This window comes from Myotis lucifugus, unplaced genomic scaffold (genome assembly GCF_000147115.1).
Source record: "Myotis lucifugus unplaced genomic scaffold, Myoluc2.0 scaffold_54, whole genome shotgun sequence".
In the NCBI taxonomy this organism is placed as follows: Eukaryota; Metazoa; Chordata; class Mammalia; order Chiroptera; family Vespertilionidae; genus Myotis; species Myotis lucifugus.
Window position 1 is genome coordinate 5780463 of NW_005871102.1, and position 19270 is coordinate 5799732.

The window sequence follows — 19270 nt, forward strand, 5'->3', positions numbered from 1 at the left end:
ACTATGCTTTAATTATGTTCAATTTGTAACAATGAAAGTACATCCTGCATATCAGATATTTACATTATGATTCCTAACAGTAGCAAAATTACAGTTATGAAGTAGCAACGAAAATAATTTTATGGTTGGGGGTCACCACAACATGAGGAACTGTGTTAAAGGGTCACGGCATTAGGAAGGTTGAGAACCACTGATGTAGAGCATTTGACTGTACTATATTGTGTGTGTGTGTGTGTGTGTGTGTGTGTTTTGACCTTGTGCACAGTGTGTGGGGCTGCACTTTCCAAGTACTGTGAGATGTGCTGGTTGCATTGTGGGGAAATTTTGGGTTTGGGCCTCAGCCGTCTCAAACGGGGGTAGAGGGCAGATGACAAGAGGTCACTTCTTTAGAAATGTCTAGGTTCTGTCTGAGGTGTGGCGCCTGAGTGCTACCTGAGCTCACAGTGATGTGCTCACAAGTGACCAGTAGATGGTGCTCTAACAACAGGAAAATATGACTTCTGCCTCCTGGGCTGGAAAGGGGCTTTTGGAAACCAGGGTTTCCAATGTGTTATGAACAACTGCTGATTCTCTGCATCTCCATCTGTGGGTCTTTACGTGGACAGTGGAGCTGGGGACCCCAGAGGCAGAATGAACACCAGGTTCCCCTAGGAAGAGCAGTATGGCAACGACCTGCTCTCAGGTGTTTTCTCAGGATCCTCCTGGGTCTGGAGGACAGTGGATGTCCTCCTGGTTAAGCATCTTCCCAGTATGGTCCTAGGAGCTTTGGGCACAGATCCAATGTAGCTTGAGGATGGTAAGCATGGCGTTCCCATAGGCTTAGCATGATCGTACAATTTCTTCTTTGGATGATGAACAGTTTGGAATTAATACTATTACTGCACAGAAGAGGTTCGTATGGATATCCGAAAGCCATAAAATGGAAGTCAGAGGAGCTGTAAGAAGTCCAAACTCTGCCTCTTACCGGATGTGGGCCAACTGCTTAACGTTCCTGAAACTGCTGGTTTGTCCACCAAATCAGAGTCATAAAACATGGGTTGCCAGGCTGTGCTCAGAGGTTTAGAATGAGGTCTGTGTAAACTGAAAACTATTAAACACACATAAGGTACCATTTAGCTGTTAAGATGTTAGTCCTCTGGGGGCTGGGAGAATGGAAGCATTGGAGAACATGAAAGCGGTTCATAGATCTCCGAAGTTTTAAGGGCTGTGAATGCCAGGTTGGAAGAATGTGAGCGTGTGCCTTCCTCCCTTAGGCCAAGTCCACTCCCAAAGCCATTTGTGCCGTCATGTTTGCCTCTGTCCCCCTGAGCTGCAAGAATTCCCACTTATAACCCCTGAGGAGGTGCTCCTCCTCCTAAGGGTCTTCAGTACTAACACCAACCCGTGCATTTGCGATTCATGTCTCCTCAGAAGACAGGAAGGCAAGTCTCAGCTCCAGTGTGTCCTCACATTTCTGTGTGTAAAACCCTGTCCCGCAGCCACAGAGGACACAGGACACTGTAGAGAGAGGAGGGGGCATGAGTGAAGACACAAGCCAAGGGTTCCTGATCACCCAAGAACCTCTTCTGGGAGGAAAAACTTTGGTGAGCCCTGCTTCCTCTGAGCAGGAACAGACAGGCCTGCCACTGTCCAGCGTGCTAGCGCCGGGACATGAGGGCAGGGGTGAAGTCGCGGTGTGAGGAGGCCCATCAAGCATTCTAGCCAGTCAGGTTGAGGCAACTGATTTCATCCAAGGAGAGGACACGTTATTTTTGTCATCTGTTTTGTTCATTATTGTATCTGTAGTGACTAAAACAGTGCCTGGTGCTCAAAAATATTTGCCAAATGAATGATTTGAATGAATTTTGTGCCATGGATCATGGTCCTTTCTGAATGCCCTTTCAGATTCTATATATTACGGGGTTCCTGAGACAGCCACTGGGGACTGGCTCTCAATGACTAACGGGATGAGGGGGCTTCATGGTTCATGGCATCATCTTCCCTTTCCTTCTGACTAGGGTTTCAGACAGAAAAGGACCCTCCCGTTAAGGTAGGTAGAAGAACAGGGTGAGGCAGCCATGTGAAAACCCTATACTGATCAGAACTGACTCACCTTTAACCATAATTTGCCCTGAAATGGGCTCCCCTGCATCAAAAGGTCAACATGCTGTCCCCAAGAGCAGCAGTGCCTGGCGGGGTGGACGTGTTGAGACCAGTCCTTTGGTTTTCCAGAACTCAAAGAATCTCCCTTCACACATGCACATACATTTGCACACAGAAGACCCTTGTCAGTGCTCACATGGCCTTGTTCTCACACAGAAACATACACGTAGGAACACACATGGCCCCTCCCACCAGGTCACCTCACACAGAGACACTGCCTTTCATAGGAGGGAAGCCAGATTCACCCAGATTTCCAAGAGAAGGGGGAGGGAAGAAACTCCTCTCCCATTGCCTGCGTAGGGAATGTTTGGATAGGACTGTGTTGTTGAGGCCAAGGCAGGAAAAGGGGAAGGTGTGTTCTAGCTAGTGGACATGGAAAGGGACAATTGGTATCTGTCCTTGATCCGAAAACCACTGAGTCACTTGTGGTGAAGGGCTTGGTTGCTAAACCTAGGGGGCCTTTCTCTAGGGCTTAGAGTCCACCTTACCCACTTCTGCAGCTCACATACTAATTCTCTTTTTATCTTCACTAATGTACTGGGTTTGAGGAAGTCAGTGTGGGGGTAAAAATAGGAACGGGAGGATCCTCCTGATTGTTAAGGAGATTTCGAGGAGGGTAGTTTTAGTCCAGAACTCGCCATCTAGGGCCCCGACGTCTGGACCACCCTTCCAGGAGCTACAGCCAAATCCAAGAGGCTGCCCCAGATCGCCCTGTTTGGAGAGGGAGGAAGTGAGGGTAGATACTCATGCTGGTAACGGGTACCTGCACCAGAGTGTGGCGCCCCCAGAAGTCCTAGGGTCCTTCAGGGGACCTCCAGGCTGCTAAGCGGGGAGTTACAGATTGGATGCTTCCTCTGTGGAAATCCCTGGGCAGCATTTGTGGAGTTTGGGAGCTCCCTGGGAGCGCGGACTCGGCCTGGTACACCCTGTGCAGGGCGCAAAGGCATGGACTCCGGGTTAGGGCAGCAGGCCAGGCAGCGCATGGACCTGGCCCCTGCACAGGCGCCGGTGCATGCAAGCGTGCCTATGTGCCTCCGCCAGGCCTCGGCTCCTGCAGAGAGGCCGCCGGCGGCACCCGCCCCTCTCCTCTTGGCCTCACGTGGGGAACAGCCACTCTTCCCGGACCTTTGCAGAGGTGTTGGTCCTCTACCCTCTGGCTCAGTCAGCCAAACCAGTCCTGCATCCCAGGGACCTCCAGGCCGTTGGCTAGGGTCCTTCCGGCTCCATCCCCGCTCCTCCCAGCCTCGCCAGCCCCGCCCCCGCTTCCCTGGGAGCCCCCGCGCAGGCCGCGCCAGCAACGGCGCGCTCTGCTCCCTCCGCCTCTCCGCCCGCCCCTTCTCCCCTGCCCCGCGGAGCCCGCGGTTGGAGTGGAAGAGGAAGACGAGTCCACAGTAAGCAAGTTCGGTCCTTGGACAGCTCCCGCGGCGGGCAGGCCACCGCTCAGCTCTGCTGCAACCTGTTCCTCCCTCGCCCCAGCGCTCGCCGCCGCCGCCCGCGCGGCTCCCGCCCTCTCCCGCGCAGCCGCGGATCGCTGTTGCATGCTGATCCGGGGAGGCGGCCGCGGCCAGCGCTGCGCTCCGGGCGGATGCTGGCACCCGGGCTTCGCTGCTCTCTGGACGCCGCTCAACTTCTCTCCCAGGCGCAGGAGCTTGGAAGTCATTGGTCTCTCTCCGGTTGGATCGACTTATTTTGAGATTTTGGGCGTTGCGGTGTACGCAGGAACCTCTGTACCGCTCTCCCCCCTTCCTCTCTCTCTCTCTCAACCTTTTTGGATGCCTCTGTGCTGGCAGATTTAAAGACCCAAGTCTTGGCCGTGGAATATCTTGGATGGACTTGCAGGGGCTGGTGTTCTAAAGCCTGTCACCACAACCCTGTCCTTGTCTTTTTGTTGTTGTGAAAGTTCTTTTGTTTTCATTTTTTTCCTTCCCCCATTAATAAATCACCAAACTGTTACCTAGCAGGCCGGTGCCCGCCGCTCCCAGGACCAGGTGGTGGTCTGCCAGAGCTGAGCTGTGTTTGAAGAGCAGCCTGCTCCACCCCTCTCCTCTCCAGCCCTGGAACGCCACCACACACTGGCATTTTGAAAAAAAAAATTGCCTCCAGAAACTGAGCACCCCCACCCCCTTGCCAGCCTTCTCCTCCCCCTTTTTTAACTCCTTGAGGAATGGAGCTTTGCAGAGGTTGTATTTAGATTCAACAGTTCGGAGCAGCGGGTCGCTGCTGCTGCTGCTGCTGCTGCTGCCTCTCCAAAGAGCTCGAAAGGCTCCCGGGAGGCGGCGGTCCCCCGCCCGTCTGGATGCGGCTCTGAGTCTCCGCGTGTCTCTCTGCTTGTTGCTGGGTGCAGGTGTTCGGCCGCGATCACCTTTGTGTGTCTTCTGTCTGTTTAAACTTCAGGATGGCTCGCTTCGGAGAGGCAGTGGTCGGCAGGCCGGGGTCTGGCGATGGAGACTCGGACCAGAGCAGGAACCGGCAAGGAACCCCGGTGCCTGCCGCCGGGCAGGCGGCCGCCTACAAGCAGTCGAAAGCGCAGAGGGCGCGGACTATGGCTTTGTACAACCCCATTCCTGTCCGGCAGAACTGTTTCACCGTCAACAGATCCCTGTTCATCTTCGGAGAAGATAACATTGTCAGGAAATACGCCAAGAAGCTCATCGATTGGCCATATCCTTTCTTGCCCACCATAACTCCCCTCTCCCCCTTTGCATTTCTTGGGTGAGAGGGGAAACCAAGCGTGGAATCTGCCCCCCTATTTCCTTCCTGATGCCCTTTTGCCCCTTTGCTGATGTGCACTCGTTACTTCGACGCATGTAAGGGGCAAGCTTGGTGCCATAGAGACCAGTGTGGGCACTGGTGGTTTTCAAGGTAAGACTTTTGGGCTCTGATTTTTCCTGTGTGGCGGTTTCTAGCATCCCTGGGCGCAGGGTGTTGAGGTTTTGTGTGATTGCCAGCCCCCTTCCCCCCAGTCCTTTCACATCGAAAGGGTTGCCCTAAACTCAGGGCTTCCTTTCATACCCTGTCCCCCTTTTCCTACCTCAGAGTCACCCCCATCCCCACCAGCTGGAGGGACACCTGCGTTATCTGCCCACAGGGGAGGTCCAGCTCAGCAACTTCAAGAGCTCTGGGCTAAGCCCCACATGGACCCATAGGTGAAATCAGACAGGCTTTGCCTGGGGACCCAGCTAACTCTGGGGGGAAGTTGCACTGAGAGTAAAGTGAAGGAGTGCGTCAGGGGAGGCAGTCTCTAATGGCACAGCCCAAAGAGCTCAGCTGGAGTTCTCTTCTGAGCCAGGGAAGAGCAGCTCACCAGGGTCCCTGCTTTCCGTGGTCCTGAGCTGGGGACCCCACTGAGTGCTCTCCCAGCGCCCAGGATCCAGGTGGATCTGCTGGGCCTGAATTCATCCGCTGAAGGCTGCATCGGCGGAGCCCAGAGGTGTGCCCGCAATCGCTCTCCCCCTGGCTTCAAAGGAACTGCTCTCCACAGTGGGCTGGTGGGGCGGCTGATGGTGCAGGGCCGGGGTGAACGGCAGAGAAGGAGCGTCTTTGCAGGTTTAAGCAAGTGCACCAAATGCAGGCTGCTGATTAGGCATCTCACTGCCTTGTTCTTCACTAAGAATTTGGGCGTCCGTCTGGCAAGATCTTTAGGAATTGGGCGTTGGTGGGTGGTGCGGGGGATTAGTAGGAAGCCAGTCAGTGGGGTGGTGGTAATTATGGGGGTAGCTTGGAGACATGGGACTTGGATGCTTGTGGAGAGAGATTTCTTGGGAAGGATGCACCTGCAAAGGAGGCCCCGCCCTTTCCCCCTTCCCTCCCTCCTCCACACCCCCACCCTCCAGGTGTGCATCACAGACAGCTGGAGCCCTGCTGGGTCCCTAGTGTCAGCTAGGCACGCTGTCTCTCTCCTAAGGGCCTCTTCCTGCTCCCTCCACCCCCCGTCTCTAGTCTTCCCCTCCTTCCTCCCTAGTTCCTGCCTCAGCAGCACTGTGATTGGCTGGCGCATGGTACTTCCAGGCAGCACCCCTCATTAGAAATGAAGGAGCATCTCTAAGCAGATATTATTCCTGCTGCTGCACGCATCCTCCTACAGCCACCCGGGCTGGGCTGGGCTTCCTCTCTCCTCCTCCTTGTACTCCCCTCCCTCTTCCCCTCCCTCCCACGCAGAGTGATGGGGCCATGCGGTGCCCGAGTTAACCGTATCTAGGGTGGGGGGATTTGGGGAGGGAGAGGATCAGGTCTCTGCAGCCCCGCCCGCCAGTGCGCTGCACAAAGCAGACAGATCTCATTGTGTTGCATGCTGCGGCTGCAAACACTCCTCCAGTCAGGTCTCTGATTTCCCAACAGGGCCCCCTCTCCCTTCCGCCTTCAACAGTTCCCTAAAATTTCCTACCCACTAGGTGCTGCTTCAACGTGCACCTCTCTTAGGGGCGCGTTTACTCAGGTGCCCTCTGTTTCCTTGGGGTAGACAAAGCCACCCAGCTGAGGGTGGCAAAGTGCCCACAGGCATTGTTGGCACCTCGGACAGCGCCATGGAAATCCCCAGGAGGCTGGGGCGCCACAGTCACCCAGGTTCAGCACCTGGGGCGCTTCCCAGGCTGGGATCTCCTGCACATTTCCTACACCACGCGGTTGCTGCTGCTCACGTCTCCTCTTCCACCGCAAAGACACCGCCTATCTGCTAGGCTGAGAGCGCCAGGTGGAACTGCGGGTTTTACTCCTCCGTTTTCTTGTCTCTGGCCAGGACGAGTGGCTAGGAGTCAGAGGGCAGCCAGAGAGCGGGTTTCAGCGTCATGCTCAGTGCCTTGGCTGAGAGCCTGTCCCAATGGTCTCTTCTAGCCTCATGGCTGGGAGTTTCCCAGTGGTTCTACAGCGTGTAGGCGGTTGTAGCAGTGTTCAGACAACATCTGCTAAGGTGTGTAGAGGAGCCTGGTTGGCCAATTTAAAATACACCATGTTTGCTTTTTTTCTCCTGACTGTACAACGTAACTGACATACCTTCCCTCTGGTGGTGACCACGTGGGAACATTGTGCTTTAGCACGGTCTGCGCTCTCTCTATTACCACCTGCATCCAAGTTCCTAGTCTCACTTCCCTTCCTCTAGCAACACCCAGCTCCCAGGAATACCTTGCTTTAATCCAATGGGAGTTAGCATGAGCTTCAGTTACCCGTCAAGCTTTAGAGCCAGGCTGTCTGGGTTCTAGTCCCATTCCTTCAGCAGCTCTGTGACCTTGAAAAGTCACTTCATTACTTTGCGACTCGGTTTCCTTATTGGTAAAATGAGGAAGACGATCATGATTTACCCGAAGAACTCCGTGAGTTAATATGTACCAAGTTCCTAGAATATTGCCCGATACCCACTAAACACTAGCTATTATTATTAGTGAAGTCCTTCAGACATCCCAGCATACCTTAAGGGCGGGGTCGTAGTTCCAGGTGAACTAAGTCTTCTAGATTTTTACTTCTCAAAGACAGCAAGGAGCAGCATTCCTATCACCTCTTGATAGACATTCAGAATCCCAAAGCCCCACTCGGATTTTCTAAACCATAATCTGCATTTGAATAAGGTCCCCAGGTGATTCGTATGCACATGAAAAGTTTGGGAAGGACTTCTCCGCTCACTGTAAGGGGCGCATTTTGAGAAAAGGAAGGTTCAGAAGACGTGTCAAGACCTGCTTCCAACTGACGCGTGCCCTTGCAGGATGCTTGAGGGTTTGGAAGACTTGGCGTGCTGTGCTTTTTGAGACTTAGACACCCTTCATAGGCTGGACTTGGAAGGTAATGTGCACCCTTATGTGCTGTTAGTAGTCTCTTAACACTGCATGTTACTGGTCTTTAATCAGATTGGGCTAGACAGATGAGTTAAATAAAAGGGATGATTTAATTTCTACTCGTAGGACTCTCTAACTTTCTGGGGGTAATGTTATCTGGTTCCTAATAGGCAAGGTCTAGTTCTTATGGGAGGAATTGCCTAAGATAGCCCAGATTTGGCATGAAAGATGGCGGCATGTCAACAGCCCACTCTGAATGTGTTTCATTTTTCTTGGAAGCGACATCTGCATCGGGAGATAATTTTATTTTCTCATGGCACTCTCTTCTGCTGTGGAGACCATAACCTTTTTGAAAATGCTAATCTGATTTCAAATGTGGTATTACATTTTATGCGATTCCTCCTTTTCTGTCTCACTCATCTAATAGATCTCACAAAAGGGTTCTCTTTTTCCTCAAGGAATTGGCTGCTCTGAATGTCATTCCACATTCTCTATAGCATGTGCCTACCAGCTCTAGCCCTTCTGTGCCCAGGCCCAGTTCCCCTGTCGACATCCAGGGTCTCCCTGATGGTCTGTGAGCTGTCTCACACTGATTTGCACTTTGCCAGGTGAGAGGTTGGAGGGAAGAGATGGGTCTTCTGACTCAGAGACTCTGTGCCATTGATGGGCAGGGGGAATTTTTTTTTTTTTTTTTACTGGTGGTGTGAGTCACTCAGCAGGAGAGCACATGTTTCCCGTGGAAGTGAACATGGTTTAAAGTAGGACAATCCCTGAGATGATGAAGCTCATTACCATGAACCTGTGGACATTCACCCATGATTTCTTATGGCAGAGAATTTCACTGTGGCCCCAAAGAACGCTGGCTTTGGGTCAGAAGTTATGTGCTGTGTGATGGTGAACTTCTCATTGAAAATTGTCCACTTGTTTTGGAGGATTTTGGTGAAGATGACTGAAAACTTTCGTTCCCACACCTCCCATTTTGGCGTTTGCTTTTCTCTCGCGTTGGTTGCCTAAAAATACCCAGCACCTTGCAGGATGGTAGACTAATCCTGGCAGGGATCTTGGGGTGGATATAACTAATGGATTAGGAGTAAGAGTGCCTTGATTGGGGCAGAGGGTGGCAACTAACAAGGACGGAGCCTGTGATTATATCCTATGGTCAGAGAAGCAGAAAGGCTTCCCATCAGCCGTGTCCCTGGGCACGGAAGCAGACTGCGGGACAGACAGCCGCTGTAACTGGCACCGAGGCTGCAGGACGAAAGCCTTCGTTTTCTAAGGCTCCCAGACACCCTCCAACTGGCCCACTGGCTCTGCCATGGAAACACGGTGTGGGTCATGTTTCCTCTGGAAACTAGGCTACGACTTGTTGCAGGGCAGCTGTAAGTGTCATGCAACCTGGCAATGGACCTGGAGTGTGAAGGAGGTTGACAGGAATGAATGACGCGAAGATGGTGGCAGAAGTATCTTGGATGCGACAGTTCTGTCTGTTGGCTTGCCTACCACCATTTCCCAACGCGCTCTCCCTGCAGTGGGTGCAGGGCGCACTGCGTATTAAAGGAGGAGGAGGGAAATGCTGAGAACAGGCCTGCTTCTTCTCTTCTGAAAGATCCAGACTCTAGAATTATTAGCTCCATCCAAGGCTGCTTATCTCTTTTTAGCTGTCCCTGTGCAAAATGTAGGTGTTTCCCCGCCTCAAACTCTGCTGCTTCCCCCCTCTCCACAGGAACAGCTGGTTTCTGCCCGTCTTCATGTTCTTCGTTCAAATAAAACAAAGTCAAGATTTGCTAAGCTGTCAGGACTCTTGCAGACCCTCTGACGCCCGTGCTCCCTCAGCAGATCAGTAGCCTCTCTTTGTCATTCGCTGGGCTTCCTGGGAAAGAAAGGGCAGCTCCCCAGCCAGAGCCCAGCCTTGCCATCCAGCCCCTCCGGCGACTCTGACTGTAATGAACACCTTTCTGTTCAAGGAGAGAGAGGCCAGGCCCTTCCTTTATATTCCCCTTCTGCCTGGTCCTCCGCCCTTTTCATCTTTCTGTACTAGTATTTCTTCCTCTCATTTTTAGGGTTGGGCTTTGTGAATAATTCATCACATGTGTGAGTTTTTCCTAGGATTTTTAGAAAAGGAAGGTTATTCGTCTTCCTCTTGGATATGATCAAGGTTTCTTTTTGTGCAGAGGGACTGGGGCATGAGAAAGGTGGCTGGGGGGAAACAGTGTCTGGCTATTCCTATAATGACTGCCTCTACCCAGTCCCGGTACATGTGGGTGCCCATCAATATGCAGCTCCTCCTCCTCCTCTATTCAGAGAACACGGTTAACGAGAAGATATTTATGTCCCCAAGTACTTGTCACTCAGAATTCTCTGGTCATCCTGGGTTTTCATGTTGGTGGATGCTGAGCCAGTGAGCCAAGACGCAGGCTCTGTAACCATTTCTTTTCAAATCCCAGTCGATTCACGTAGGAATTTGGAGGGGAAGCAGGCACCGAAATTAGTGTATAGCAACCCTCCACCAACACCACCACTACCACCAGCACCACGTGGCTTCTAACACAGACCGTTCGGAAGGGGGATAAAGGTGCCAGGGCCCCGTGCCAAAGCCTCTCTTCCTGAGCATTCGGAACCTACTTGTGTGCGGTCACCAGTCGTTCAGAGAGAGAAACATCCACGTGAGAGAGAGACATCGATCGGGTGCCTCCCACATGTGCCCTGACCGGAGCCGGGGATTGAACCCTCAAGCTAGATAAGTGCCCTGACTGGGAATCGAACCTGCAATGCTTTGGTGCACACCAGCCAGGTCCAGCATCGCTTTTAATTAAAGACAGAAAGTGCAGCACAAAGGTTTTAGGTTCCTCCGGCCCCGTGTCCTCTCATATTTTAAGCCACTCCAAGGAGGTGTCTGTGGTGTATTTGTGCCGACTGAGTGCCCGAAGAATGTTTACCTAATTTTCCATTTCCTGCATCTTTGGCCAATCTCTGGCTATGAACTCTTGACCCACAATGGCCCAGATCCAGGAAAAGAGCCCTGAATGCCTTGAAAATGCATCAGTTACCTAAGACAGCCCCACCCCCACTCCCACCCCTCTCCTTGCGCCGGGTGGAGCAGCAGGCACTTCTTAGGAGCTTCTTTTCTTACTGTATTTTGAGTTCCAAGTTTGTAGGACTGAACAGTTCCACTCTTAGCCTTCTTGACTATTAAATAGAAGAAGAAAGAACCATTTCTAAAGTAGTTCATCTGGAGGCAGATAGGCAGGGTTTGGGATTATAACTGCAGGCTAAACTCCAGCTAGACTCCAGTGGTCCAGCCACGTTCGGGGCTGCAGGGAGAGGCCCTGCCTGGCGCCTGTGGGTGGTTGATTTGCATGGCTGTTGCAACTCTGCATAATTTTGAGGCTTTTTTTTTTGCTGCATTTGGCCCTGCTGCATTGCATTTAGTTCCCTGCCTCTGGAGAATTTGGAAAGCCTGCTTTACTTGTATTCATTGGCTTTCTGGAAGGGTGTATCATTAAAACCAGGGGGTGGGGATGGGGTGGAGTGTCATTATTACCCCTCCCCTTTCAGAGAGGGTTGAAAGGGACTGGGCTGAGCAGTGGGTAACAGGTTAGAGTCACAACAGGGAACCTGAACGAGGCCTGTTGGATCAGGCGCTGGTGTCATTTCCGTGGCTGAGGCACAAGGTTCTGCCAGTCGCCTCCCGGGCCCAGAGAAGAGACGCTGAAAACCAGCACGAGGCAGAAATTAGTCCTCACAAATCCTTCCAGCCTTTAGCTTAGCAGGAGGCTTGAAGTTTTTCAAACTTTCTCGATTTCCACACCATTTTCTCATGGGGCCGGTCAGAGTCAAAAAGCATGAAATGGATTTTCAACAGTCACTCTCTAATGTCCCCGCCATTTCCAGCTGTGTGCTATTGGGAACGCTTTTGCCACTGTTCTGTCAGCGGCTTCTCTTTAGAACAGGTGATTTCTTTTTTTATTGAATCGATTGGGGTGACAGTGGTTAATAAAATCATACAGGTTTCAAGTGTCCAGCTCTCTGACACATCATTTGCATATCGCATCATGCACTCCGCACCCCAGGTCAAGTCACTTTCCGCCACCATTTATCCTTCCATGCCCTCTTCCCCCACTGCCTTTTCCCTCTGGCACTCACCATACTGTTGTCTGTGTCTGGTGTTTTTTGTTTGTGTTTTTTGCTTAATCCCTTCAGTTTTTTCACCCAGCCCTCCAACACCTCTCCCCTCTGAGAGCTGTCAGTCTGTTCTTTGTATCTATTTTGTTTTCTTAGTTTATTTTGTGCATTACATTTCACATGTAAGTGAGATCATGTGATATTTGTCTTACTCTAACTGGCTTTTTTCACTTAGCTTAATACTCTCTAGAATTGGTTCTCAACCTTCCTAATGCCGCGACCCTTTAATACAGTTCCTCATGTTGTGGTGACTCCCAATTTCATTGTTACAAATTGAACATAATTAAAGCATAGTGATTAATCACAGAAACAATATGTAATTATATATGTGTTTTCTGATGGTCTTAGGCGACCCCTGGGAAAGGGTCTTTCGACCCCCAAAGGGGTCGCGACCCATAGTTGAGAACTGCTGCTCTAGATCCATCCATGCTGTCCTATAAGGTAAGATTTCCTTCTTTTTTTTAATGGCCAAGTAGTATTCCATTGTGTAAATGTACCACAGCTTTTTTTTTATCCACTCATCTACTGCTTGATGGGCACTTGTGTTGCTTCCAGATCTTGGCTATTATAAATAATGCTGCAATAATCATTGGGGTGCATATATTTTTTAAGTAATGTTTCAATTTTCTTCAACTATATTCCCAGAAGTGGGATTGCTGGGTCATAAGACAGTTGCATTTTTAATTTTTTGAGGAAACATCATATTGTTTTCCACAGTGGCTGCACCAATCTGCATTCCCACCAGCAGTGTACTAGGGTTCCCTTTCTCTACATCAGCACTTGTTGCTTGTTACTTTATTGATAATAGCCATCCTGACAGGCGTGAGGTGATACCTCATTGTGGTTTTACTTTGCATCTCTGATGATTAGTGACACTGAGCATCTTTTCATATGTCTATTAACCATCTGTATGTCTTCTTTGGAGAAGTGTCTATTCAGGTCCTTTGCCCATTTTTAAATTGGATTGTTTGTTTTCTTTGTGTTGAGTTGTATAAGTTCTCTATAAATTTGGATATTAACCCCTCATCAGTTGTATCATTGGCAAATATGTTTTTCCATTCAGTGAGTTGTCTGTGGTTTCCTTTGCTGTGCAAAACCTTTTTAGTTTGATGTAGCCGAATTTGTTTATTTTTTTCTGTTGTTTCCCTTTCCTGAGGAGATAAATCAGAAAAAATATTGCTACAAGAAATGTCTGAGATTTTACTGCCTATGTTTTCTTCTAGGATTTTTATGGTTTCACAACTTACATTTAAGTCTTTAATCCATTTTGAATTTATTCTTGTATACGGTGTAAAGAAGTGGTCTAAAAGGTTTCCTTTTTTCCCCATGTATCCATCCAATATTCCCAACACCATTTATTGAATAAACTGTCTTTATCCCATTGTATGATATTGGCTATGGGTTTGTCATACATGACCTTTATTATGTTGAGGTATGTTCCCTCTATTCCTACTTTGCTGAGAGTTTTTATCATAAATGGGTGCTGGATTTTATCAAATGCTTTTTCTGCATCTATTGATATGATCATGTGATTTTTCTACCTCATTTTGTTTATGTGGAGTATCATGTTTACTGATTTGCAAATATTGTAACAATCTTGCACAACTGGGATACATCACAGTTGATCATGGTGTGTGATCTTTTTAATGTATTGCAGGATCCAGTTTGCTAATATTTTGTTGAGGATCCTGCGTTTTATATTCATGAGGGATATTAGCCTATAATTTTCTTTCTTTATAGTGTCTCTATCTGGTTTTCGATTTAGGATAATGCTGACCTGGTAAAATGAGCTTGGGAGTCTTCCTTCCTCTTGAATTTTTTGGAATAGTTTGAGAAGAATAGGTGTCAGTTCTTCTTGAATGTTTGGTAAAATTCACCTGTGAAGCCATCTGGTCCAGGACTTTTGTTTGCTGGGAGATTTATTTATTTATTTATTTATTTAATTACTGCTTCGATTTTATTAGTTGTAATCCGTCCTTCGGATTTCTGATTCTTCAATTCAGTTTTGAAAGATGGTATGTTTCTAGGAGTTTATCCATTTCTCCCAGGTTGTTTAATTTTTTGGCTTATAGTTGTTCATAAATGTTTTCTTCCAATCTTTTGTAGTTCTTTGGTGTCAGTTGTTATTTGTCTTTTTTCATTTCTGACTTTATTTATTTGGATCCTCTCTCTTTTTTTCTTGACAAATCTGGTTAAAGGTTTATCAATCTCATTTATCTTTTCAAAGAACCAGCTCTTGTTTTTATTGATCTTTTGTACTTTATTTTAAGTCTCTATGTCTTTTTTTTTCTCTCTAATATTTATTATTTCCTTCCTTTTACCTATTATGTGTCTAGTGTTGCACTAACCTGGACCTATAGGACCAGTGTGGCTCTAGTGGGGGGAGAAGAGATGGCTAGAAGGCAGTGAGGACACTAGCTGGCTGGTAGAGGATGGCAGGGTCATTTCATGGGAATCTGGAGACAAGCTTTTCCTACTTCACAGTCTTGCTAAGGATCAGTCCAGGTTCTGCGTTACCCAACACAAGCTGTGCAAAAAGTACACAGTGTTTGTTGCTATCTGGCAATTTGTTATACAGAACTCTTTATTATTTGGCACCCAGAGATCTGTAGTATAATAACAAATGAGATGTGTACCGATGGCCCCCAGGCACCACCTAGTGCTTTCTGAATACTGCCAATAAAGCATTCACTGCATTATGTTCAACATTGTTTGAGCGGTGTATGCACTTTATTGTATTCACAGCTTTTGCAAATTATAATCCATATCGATTATATAAAGTAGCTCTTTAGCACTTTTTTTGTTGTTAAATTAACCAAAGCATTCTTCATTAGCTGCACCAGATAACAGGAATCTCTGCCTTGTTGCAGACATAATCCTTTCTTCAACTCTAGTAATACTGTAGGACTTGGAGATGAATCCTGGTACAGTTGTCATATTGCCAGGTGGTGGTTGGAACAAAACCATTATTTTTAAGTGGATGGATAGCTCAGTAGGCCTTAGATTTGCTGGGTAGGTTCTCCAGCTGCTAACTGTATTGTATCTAATTGGGTGAGCCGTGTTCCTGTAAGCTGACATTGAAAATGAACCATCAAAATTTTGAGAGCTTCCAATGGGCATCTCAGCTAGAGGTTGGCATCCTTCCCCAGCTTGACTGAATTACCCAACTTTTGTGCCTTGGGCTGTTTCCACGCTCATTGATACCCCCATCTCCTTTCTCCTTGATCAAAGTCAGGGGATGTGTTGATTTGAAACTGTTCAGTTGCAGGGTGATGGTCTTTAGTTGGGTTAGACAATGGAATTTGAGAGTTGGGAACGACCTGAGTGGCTGTCTAGATGACATCTAGATGAATCTTTTGGGGGAATAAAAATTACTAGGTCTCTCTAGTACAGTGTTTATTTGCTTTCTGTATTAGGAGCACAAATCCTATAGAAATCTGATCGCTGCTATGGACTCCTCTTTCCTGAAAAAATAATGCATACACTTTTTGGGGAGTGTGGTCCAAGGATTACAGTTTAGAAACGGATGCTAGAAAATTCCCACATTCTGGTATACATTCTGGTATATTGGAATGACAGGAATAGTGACTCCTAACCCAACATCATCATACCCTTTAGGTACCAGTAGAGACATGTGTGTGCTAGTGCGTCAGCAGAAGGTCATGATGTAACACAAGCCTTCTAGCCAATGAGCATGAGCTCAATGCAGGAACTCTTCCTACATCACCCTGAGAGATGGCCATCACGCTTCCAGGGACAGGGTGCCCTTCTTTTACTAAAATACTTCAGGTGTAGGAAGTTGAACTATTCCTTATGTAGTTTCTACCTGCTTGTTTTTTCATCTTTTTGTCCTATAAGCAATACAGACCGAACCTACTTTTTGTTCACTTAATCGTGTATGGCACTGAGCAGTGCTGTTGGCTAGAGGCGTCTGTTACGATGGATATGATGTTTTTATCTGTGCTGCTCAGTGAGGTAGCCACCAGCCACATGTGGCTCTTGAACACTTGATATATGGCTATTGTGGCTGAATGCTAAATTTTAAGTTTTATTTCATTTTAAATAATTTAAATAGCCACACATGGCTAGTGGCTATAGTACAGGACAGCAGAGGTAGCGAGGCTAGCTAATGAGTCAGAAAGCTAAGTTCCTGTCTGGGTTCTGTCATTTGTTCGCTTGGGAACTGGGCATGGTTTCCCATCCTGGCCTGCAGGGCTCCTCAGGATCCACTCTGCACTTGGCACAGCTTGCCTCAGCCACCATAATCACCTTCTCTCCAGCCACAACCTGCCTCAGCCACCATAATCCCCTTCTCTCCAGCCACAGCCTGCCTGAGCCACCATAATCACCTTCTCTCCAGCCATCTCAGGGGCACCAGTGCCTGAAGGCACCATCCTCTCCCAGACCTCTGTGACTGTGCACTTGCTACTTCCTCTGTCTGGAATGTCTTCTCTCACCCTGACTTCTGGGCTTTAAAACTCAGAGATTATTTCCTCCAGGAAGCCTTCCTTGATGTCTCTCAGCAAAGTAAGTCAACTCCCTTCTCTGGGCTCCTTCATGGCACCTGGTTTATTACTTTACTAGAGGCCGGGTGCATGAAATTCATGGACTCGGTGGGTCTGGGGGTCCCTCAGCCCAGCCTGCACCCTCTTGCAGTCCAGGAGCCCCGCGATTGATCACCCTGCAGAGGGAGGCCCCGCCCACTCACTCTAGTGCTTCCTGCCAGGTAGCCTGGGCCTCTCCCTCTGTAGGGGAGGGGGAGGGGGCGATTGATTGATCATGAGGCTCTGTGATCGATCATCCCACAGAGGGAGGCCCTGCCCACCCTGCAGGGGCTGCATGATCACAGAGGCCCCTCCCAACCCCCTCATCGATTGCCCTGCCAGCTGGTGGCCTGGGTCTCCTTTTGCAGGGCCATCATGGGGCAATGGCGGGGCCCCCCAACCAATCACATTGCATCCACTTTAGCTGGCCTGGTGCCAGTGCATGTCATAGCATGATCATCTGGAAGGTCGTCCGGACGGTCATTCTGTTGTTTGGTCATTTGGTCGATTTGCATATTTTGCTTTTATTATTGTAGATTGTAACACTAACCATGCAGCTTTAGTATTGGTTTAAAATCCTAGCAAGGGAGAGGGCATTATCTATTTGCTTTTTTAATTACCAGAACATAGAACAGTAATTAACATTGGCATTTAATGTATTTGTTTGAATTCAGATAATTTTTTTAGTTTAATTTTGTTTTTTAAGAAATAGCATTTTGTTTCTGACTTGACTGAGGTTGTAGTCAGCTAAAAACCCTGGATCTTTTAATATGAATTGATGAGAGAGTTAGTTTTCCCTCACTGTTCTCATTCAATTTAATTTTTGAATCTAAATTCAGGGCTCTTTGTTTATTTCAAATACATTTAATCTTCTTGCTTTTGGTCCAACAATCCATCCTGTAGAAATCTTTTTCGAGTGGGGACTGGGAACTAACATTCATTGAGTGTCCACCAAACATCAGACTCACTGCATTTTAACAAGACAGTCTAACGAGATCATTGTTATCCACATTTTAATGGTGGGAAAACTGAGGCTGAGGAAGATTAAGGCATTTGCCCGAGGTGGTCTGAGTCTAAAGTTCAAGTGATTTCCGTTACACATGGACGGTAGACCTGCAGCTGTTTAATGAATGAGCTCTCCACCCTGAGCTCTGTGCCATCAGCAGACAGCATGTGCTTTATGCTTTCATTCAAATAATTGATAAAAATATGGTTAGAATTGGGGGCTTTTCTTCTGCTCCTCATCAGTGCATTGGTCAGTGCTCATCGACTGTTCAGCTTTTCTCAGATGTTCTGAACTGGGCTTCAGTGGCTGCCATTTCTCTATTTTGTCTGTAAGAATACTGTGGGAGGTAGCCTTGTTACATGCTTTGCTGAAATCAATACACACTTTTATGACTATTTCATGTCTATTTTAGGCTGGACTATAGCAACTTGCTTTCTCCAAAGTCCACTGTAGATATCATTTCCAGAGACTCATTGAGACAATATTTTATCTCTTTACACGATAATACAAGTGTCAAACCCTAGAATCTCAGGAGTTTAATGGATATTAGACATCATCTAGCCCTGGACCCAGCGGATAAAGGCTTTGCCCTAGAGTTTAGGATTTACCATCCCAGCTTTGGTAGCATTAGAGCGTCATGGTTCAAAACATGGCCCTTGGGTTCAAATTTTGGTACTATCTCCACCACCTCCTAGCTGTGTGCCTAGGGGAGCTTCTTTTTTTTTTTTTAAATATATTTTATTGATTTTTTTACAGAGAAGAAGGGAGAGGGATAGAGAGTTAGAAACATCGGATGAGAGAGATCGACCAGCTGCCTCCTGCACGCCCCCTACTGGGGATGTGCCTGCAACCAAGGTACATGCCCTTGACCGGAATCGAACCTGGGACCCTTCAGTCCGCAGGCTGACGCTCTATCCACTGAGCCAAACCGGTTCGGCCCTAGGGGAGCTTCTTAACCTTGCTCTGCCCCCGACTCCTCAAACAACATGGGAATAGGGTGTTTCTCCTAGGATTTCTGTGAGGATCAGATGAGATAACACATGTAAAATGTTAGAACAATGTCTGGCACGAAGTAAGCTGTGCATCAATCTTAGCTGTTAGTATCTGGTTAGTTCTGGATGAGTCCATGTTAAGCCTGTGCAGCTAAGTTTTCTCCTGACAATACCATCTACTTTCTCCTGAGTCTTGTCAGGTTCCCAACACGAGCACTGCCAGATACTGTTTACGTGACCTCACGTTGGTCTCGTAACCTCTCTGAGCCTCGGAGTCTTCAGGTGTGACCTCGGTGAGGTCACTTTCCCAAAGAATGTTTGCGGTAGCCTCAGCTGATGTGTATGAAAGCCCTTCATCAACATGTTAGATATTAGTGCTAATGTTGATGTTCACAAAGATCATAGATATCTAACATTCATTATTTATGAGGTGCCAGATTACTGCTCTGCATGTGCTATTGCATTTATTCCTATAGAGATAAGCATTCTGTATTTTTTTTTATATCTCACAGTTGGGAGATTAAGGCCTGGATAGGTTAGCAAATTGGCCCGTTTACTCAGGGAGTGAGAGCTGGAGGCCTTGGTCAGAACCCCAGCTCTCAACCACTATAGCTAGGGGGTCTTCCCACGAGTCTTTCTGTC

The 19270-nt window shown here is 48.2% G+C and overlaps 1 protein-coding gene across 1 annotated transcript in view; it reads left to right on the forward strand.

Moving 5' to 3' along the window:
• Positions 1 to 4537: 4537 nt before the first annotated feature.
• Positions 4538 to 19270, forward strand: part of CACNA1E (calcium voltage-gated channel subunit alpha1 E) — a 259356-nt gene continuing 244623 nt past the window's right edge. Inside the window, 1 exon segment of the mRNA XM_023753932.1 lies at positions 4538 to 4803. Within this exon segment, the coding sequence (XP_023609700.1) occupies positions 4538 to 4803 (266 nt within the window).